Here is a 6544-nt window from a genome sequence, read left to right as displayed (position 1 = left end):
GAGGCACTGCATCACACTGCCAACGATTTTATTTTCTAAATAGCCGGCGGAGATGGCCTTACATCATTCCAGATGCACATACAGTTAATAGATGCGATTTCATGCTTAACTTCAGTGTTGATGCTACATTCCTCTGGAAGAAATTTATGTTCCATGGCTGCACACGGAACCCAGCGAACAGTGTATGCAAACAGCAAGAACTGGGGATTAATGGCTTTGCATAAGGGATGCTTCTCCTTTATGAGAAGGATTCTCAGTAGTGTGTTTATAGTGGGGCTCAACCTGGCCTGCCAGGTGACCCGTCTGACTTCTCTTTTTAGGCAGGTGCATTCTGATCTGAAAAACTGATTTGCAAAATGGATGAGGGTCAGCCAAGCTCAGCCTTAGTGCTCCCCGCTTGCCAGCACTGCACTGGAACCAGCCCTGTTTCTTTTCCTTTTGCAAGCTTTTATTATTTCGATTAAACCAGGCTGAAAAGAGACAGTTGTCATTCAGATGACAGTCAAAAACAAACAAACACAAAAGCCCAGAATGCCCATTTCGCACGGGGAGACCACAAAAGGCAGCAAATCAGCTCATGTGCATCTCCTCTGGGCAGCCTTCTTTGTCTTCCTGCAGATGAAATTGTTCACAAGGCTTTGCTCCTTTCATCCCGAACCCTGCGAAAGCAAAACCTGTCTCCCACAGAGCTCCAGAATGCCTCAAACACACTGAGGAAGAAACAGGCAGAAATCTACCACATTTTATTCCCAACAGCTGTTCAGCCTGAAAAGTTTTATTAATGCACTAACGAACAAAAACAAAACCAACAAAAATAATCAAAACCAACGAAAGAACCAAAAAAGAAGGGGGAAACGGAGTAAAATAAACTTCAACCAAGTTGAAAACATTATAAATAAGTACAGCTCCGGAGCATAATTTACAAATATAAAACCACATAGAAACATATGTACAGGAGAGTTACATTACATACAAATATGTATAAAAATACCCCAGTGTTTATTCTCGTGCTAAAGCTGCAAGGCTAGAGTTATCTTTGGTACTAAGCTCAGAGGAAAAGGTGGCTGTACAAAAGCACGGCCCTACCTGCACAGCGTGCCATACACGGGATGGCAGAGCAAACCTCCTGGGGAGCTTGAGGAGATTTTGGGCAGCTGTTTTCCCAACCTGTCCCCTCCCTGTGCATCACATATTGCAGGACCAGGGCAGGAAGGGCTGACAGAGGCAATCGCTGGCAGAAGAGTTTTTAATACATTGTACAAGGCACTTCATAGGAAATCTCTTCATTATTTTTTTTTTCCTGTTCTCTTCTAAGACTCACAGAACATCTACGCACGGCTCTTGCTGACATAGCGTTTTATGATTATAGTTTTTTCAACTTCTTATTCTACATTCAAGATTAAAAACATCTGAAAATGTTCAGTTCACTTTCATTGGCAGAATGGACCCAAAGCACCTAACATTTTCCAGGACGGGGAAAAGATTTTGCATCTGTCTTCCGCTGGTGTTTGTGGGGTGTTTTTGCTTGGAAAGATGAGAAGATCTGTCTTCCTGGATGAACTCCCGGGAAGCGTCCACATTGAAATGCTGTTTGCAAAAGCACGCTGTCCTCCACGCTGCCACGCACACACCTGCACCTCCCATTCCCTTTGCAGCACTGCCCCGTCAATCCTACACCTCCGTTCCATCCCGGGTGTAGATGAGGCTGTTGACTGTGAAGTTGTAGTAGTGGTTGTACTGGGCGCCCTGGCTGCCGCTGCTGGGATGGAAGGAGCTGTAGTAGGCAGGGGAAGGTCCCGCCACTCGCTGCAGCTGTTCTGGTGAAGGCACCTCTTGAGATGAGCTGCTGGAAGGGGTGAAAGTGCCACTGCTCAGCTGTCCAGCAGAGAAGTTCCTGTGATGCAGGTCAGTGCTGAGCCCTCCCGTCAGCCGGCTGCCCCCGCCGCTCAGCGAGCTCATGCCGCTGAAGAAGGTGCTGAGGCAGCTCGGGGTGGATGAAATGATACCGGAGGGAGAGGAGCTTTTGGGATGGTCCCTGGCAGAAGGCGATGGGTCCAGCTCTGGGGGTGGGCTGTTTCCGCAGGGTTTGCCTGCGGCTGGGATGGGTCGCTCTTCCTCGGCCTTCAGGCCCCCGAGCGAGGAGGCCGCAGCCGTGGTCGCGGGGGTGTTGGGCTCTGAGCGTCGCTTGCGCTTGCGCCGGAAGTTCCCGTTGTCAAACATCTTCTCACAGTTGGGATCTAAGGTCCAGTAGTTTCCTTTTCCTGGTGGAAAACAGGAGAAGCAAGAGAGAAAGTCAGCTTCTGTGACAGAGAGCCCTGCTGCAGAGGGATAAGCAATATCCATGCTTTGCCCAACCAGCGCAGCACCCACACCTGCTCCTCCTCTGCCTGTTGTCCAGTACAAGAATCCAAAACCTGGCCCTAAAACATCATCACCCCCTCCCATGCAATGCCCAAGTGAACGTTAAGGCCACATGGAGACGGGGACTCCCCACCACAGCTTCAACCTCTACTTCAGACCTGCCTGAAGGGAACACAAAGCAGGGCTTCCTTGGCTGTGGGTGCCTCTTGGCAAGCAGGGATACCCACATCTGCAGCATGGCAAAAATAGTGGAGACCCTGCCATGGCTCTTCTCAGAAGAGCTGATGGAAAGAAAGGTCAAGAGGTAATGGCTTCAGTTGCACCAGGGGAGGTTTAGGTTGGATATTAGGAAAAATGTCGTCTCTGAAAGAGTGGTAGTGCATTGGAACAGAGATGGTGGAGTCACCATCCATGGAGATATGGCACTGAGGGACATCGCTTTGTGGGCACCGTGGTGATGGGCTGACAGCTGGACTCGACTTGAGAGGTCTTTTCCAACCTTAATGATTCTATAATTCTATGAAAGATGGGTTCAAGCTGCCCTATGCCCACTACTTTGTTCCAGGGGGCTGTGGTGCCATTAGCTGCCTCCACACAGCTAATGGGAGCCATGGCCTTGCTGTGTCCCCTCAGAAGTCCCAGCCCTGAATGTTCCCATCCCACTCAGCACTGTCCCAGCACACCCCTACGCTACACCCACTCCTGGGCACCAGCTGTGCCCCGGGGACAGGCCGGCAAGAGCTGGGCAGGGAGGGGAGCCGTGAATCACGGCCAAAGGATCCAGGCCTTGCACAACCAGCCCTCGTGGCCTCAGCCCACCCGGCCTGCCCAGACAGGGGGACTGAGGATTGGGGCCAGCCGCCATCCCCTACAGGAAGCAGTGGTAGACCCAAGGAGGGCAAAAGGAGCTCGATCTCCTCAGAAGGGGACAAAAGGTGGGAGAGCTCCTCAAAGCCCAGGCTTGGAAGGGCTGAGGGCACCTGATCTCTTCATAGTGGTGGGGATAAGGGAGCCTGGGGATTGCCATGAGTGGACAAGGGAGCCTGGGTTCCTCACAGGGATGGCTGTGAGCGACCGAAGGAGCATGGGCTCCTCAGCACTGAGCTCATGGGGTGCAATCAAAGGGATGGCTACGAAGGACAAGGAGAGCGTGGTCTCCTCACGTGGATGGTCACTGACGGGACAAGGGAGCTCCTCAGAGGGTTGGTCAGAAGGGGTACAAGGACCCGAGTCCCCACACAGCAATGGCCGTGAGGGAATGAGGGAACAGGTGAGCCTGGTTCTCTCACAGGGATGGCAATGGCGGGGTAAGGGAGATGGTCTCCTCATAGGGATGGACACGATGGAGCACAGCCCTCTCGTAGGGACGGCCACGAGTGGACAACAGAGCACTGTCCCCCCATAGGGATGGTCACGAGGGCACAAGGGAGACCGGTCCTCTCACAGGGATGGATATAAGGGGACAAGGGAGCCCGGGGACCGCACGGGGAAGAGCCCACACTCCCGCATCCCCTCACATCCCCGTCCGGGGGCTCCGAGCCGCCGCCCGCCCCCCATCCTCACCGGGGTCGTCCTCGTCACGGGGCACCTTGCGGAAGCAGTCGTTGAGGCTGAGGTTGTGGCGGATGCTGTTCTGCCAGCCCGCCTTGCTGCGCTTGTAGAAGGGGAAGTTCTCGGCCACGTACTGGTAGATGTGGCTGAGGGTGAGCTTCCTCTCGGGGGCACTCTGGATGGCCATGGCGATGAGCGCCGAGTAGGAGTAGGGCGGCCGCACCAACTTCAGCAGCTCCTCCTGGCTCGCCAGGCTCAGCCAGCTCAGCTCCGCGCCGCCCGCCGACGGCGAGCCTGGCCCCGAGGGCGAGCCCACCAGCTGGCCGCCCCGCGAGCAGCCGTACGAGGCGGGCGGCAGGAAGGGCGACGCGGCGGCCCCGGAGCCGGGCGGGCCCTGCAGGTACGGCGCGGGGCTGTTCATGCCCCACAGGTAGCCGGCGTTAGCGGGAGCCCCGTAGTCCCCCAGCGCGTACCCTCCCGCCCGTTGCCCCGACGAAGCGGCGGCAGCGGCGGCGGCGGCGGCGGCCGCGGCGGCGGCGGCGGCGGCGCCGGGCGGGTGGAGGCTGGGCTGGGGGTAAACGCTGAAGTTCTCGCTGCAGTACACCGCCATCTCGGGGGCCTCCTGAGCGCTGCGGGGCTGCGGGGGCACGGGGGCGGCCGCCGGCGCCGAGGGTCTGGGCTGAGCCTGCTGCAACTCACCGGCGCTCATAATCCCTCGGCCATGCAGGGCGGCTCGCGGCTCCTTACCCCCCCCGCCCGCCCCGGGCCCCCCCCCCCCGGCCTTCAAACCTCCCCTTTCGTCGGACCCCCCAAAATCCCAGGGGGGCTGAGAAGCGGCGGCCTTATAGGCGCTGCCTTGCGGGGCCGGCCGGGCGGGGAGCAGCCAGCGGGGCGGGGAGGGAGGCGGGGAGGGGGGGCGAGGCCGGGCCCCAAAAGCGGCCATAGGGGAGGGACCTGGGGTGTGTCGGGGTGTGGGTGTGTGGGGTGGGGGGGTTGGATCCCGGCTGGATGGCCGAGGGGGTGCGGGGAGCTTCCCCCCGTGGCCGTGATTCCCTGCTATCCATCAGCCCCGATCCGAACTTCGGGAGGTTTGGTGCAGATGAGCACCGTGTGGTGCCCCGACGGGAAAGCGAAGTTTCGTTTCAGCTCTTTATTCAGGTGTAATTTTGCCTTTGCTCTTAATGAGCTTTGGATGAGGAATTACCCCGAATTAAACAAACAAACAACCGCCGTGCTCGCTCCCAAAGGGCCGGCAGTCACAAGGCGTGATTTTCTAATAAAAGTTGGGTTTTGCCTTCTGCTTGCGGGGAAAGCGAGGGGAAAAGCGCGTCCTTTGGGAGAGGAAAGCTCTCGGGATCCACAGCTCCGACACCGTCCATAGGGAGACGCCGCCTCCGGCAGATCCCTCGTGTCCGGGACAAACGTCGGATCCACCCGGACAGACAGAAGAATACGAATGTAGGGAATTTTTGTCCGTCACTTTGAAGATGTAAAAGCCCGGGTGTTAAATGCCATTGTTCTATCATTCTGTTTTCTGCCGATAAATAGACGTAAAAATCCCCTTCCCGCGTATATACAAATGCGAAGAGCTCTCCCCAGGGCTGCCACCTCACATCGAGATTTTGGGGAGAAGTTCCCATGGGTTTCATGGAGAAAACTGTTAAAATCGCACATGTACAGCAGTGGAGCTGTTGCAGGGCAAATGTCCTGGGCTTCCCAAATCGCGATATCCGACCCTTGTGTCATCTGAGCAGGGATGTAAGAAATGGAGCATTTTCACCATTACATTTCGTTTTAAAACAAATGGACAATTTTGGGGAAGGAAAATCACAAGTGTGAGAAAGAAATACAGTTTAGAGTTTCCTGTTTTAATCATAATGGGCTTTTCTTTTCTTTTCTTTTCTTTTCTTTTCTTTCTTTTCTTTTCTTTTCTTTTCTTCTCTCTTCTCTTCTCTTCTCTTCTCTTCTCTTCTCTTCTCTTCTCTTCTCTTCTCTTCTCTTCTCTTCTCTTCTCTTCTCTTCTCTTCTCTTCTCTTCTCTTCTCTTCTCTTCTCTTCTCTTCTCTTCTCTTCTCTTCTCTTCTCTTCTCTTCTCTTCTCTTCTCTTCTCTTCTCCTTCCTTCCTTCCTTCCTTCCTTCCTTCCTTCCTTCCTTCCTTCCTTCCTTCCTTCCTTCCTTCCTTCCTTCCTTCCTTCCTTCCTTCCTTCCTTCCTTCCTTCCTTCCTTCCTTCCTTCCTTCCTTCCTTCCTTCCTTCCTTCCTTCCTTCCTTCCTCTTCCTCTTCCTCTTCCTCTTCCTCTTTCCTTTCCTTTCCTTTCCTTTCCTTTCCTTTCCTTTCCTTTCCTTTCCTTTCCTTTCCTTTCCTTTCCTTTCCTTTCCTTTCCTTTCCTTTCCTTTCCTTTCCTTTCCTTTCCTTTCCTTTCCTTTCCTTTCCTTTCCTTTCCTTTCCTTTCCTTTCCTTTCCTTTCCCTTTCCCTTTCCCTTTCCCTTTCCCTTTCCCTTTCCCTTTCCCTTTCCCTTTCCCTTTCCCTTTCCCTTTCCCTTTCCCTTTCGCCTTTTCCCTTTTCCCTTTTCCCTTTCGCCTTTTCCCTTTTCCCTTTTCCCTTTTCCCTTTTCCCTTTTCCCTTTCCTTTT

At 54.4% G+C, this 6544-nt stretch overlaps 1 protein-coding gene across 1 annotated transcript; it reads right to left on the bottom strand.

The window, feature by feature from the left end:
• Window positions 1-587: 587 nt before the first annotated feature.
• Window positions 588-4621, bottom strand: FOXI3 (forkhead box I3). The gene is made up of 2 exons (XM_052683039.1): window positions 3925-4621; window positions 588-2261 (listed from the first exon to the last, which is right to left on the bottom strand). The coding sequence occupies exons 1-2, from the start codon at window positions 4619-4621 to the stop codon at window positions 1672-1674; spliced, it is 1287 nt and encodes a 428-aa protein (XP_052538999.1). The 3' UTR covers window positions 588-1671.
• Between the last annotated feature and the right edge of the window lie 1923 nt (window positions 4622-6544).

The sequence above is a fragment of the Tympanuchus pallidicinctus genome, unplaced genomic scaffold (genome assembly GCF_026119805.1).
Source record: "Tympanuchus pallidicinctus isolate F22 unplaced genomic scaffold, pur_lepc_1.0 scaffold2, whole genome shotgun sequence".
Classification (NCBI taxonomy): domain Eukaryota; kingdom Metazoa; phylum Chordata; class Aves; order Galliformes; family Phasianidae; genus Tympanuchus; species Tympanuchus pallidicinctus.
Note: the sequence above shows the minus strand (reverse complement) of the source record. Positions and strands in the feature narration are given on the sequence as shown.

Excerpts from the sequence above, each read along its gene's own strand:
- FOXI3 (XM_052683039.1), bottom strand. The coding sequence starts at position 4,621 with ATGAGCGCCGGTGAGTTGCAGCAGGCTCAGCCCAGACCCTCGGCGCCG. Across the intron at positions 2,262-3,924 it reads CCGTGACGAGGACGACCCCG|GAAAAGGAAACTACTGGACC; the intron begins GTGAGGATGGGG and ends GTTTTCCACCAG.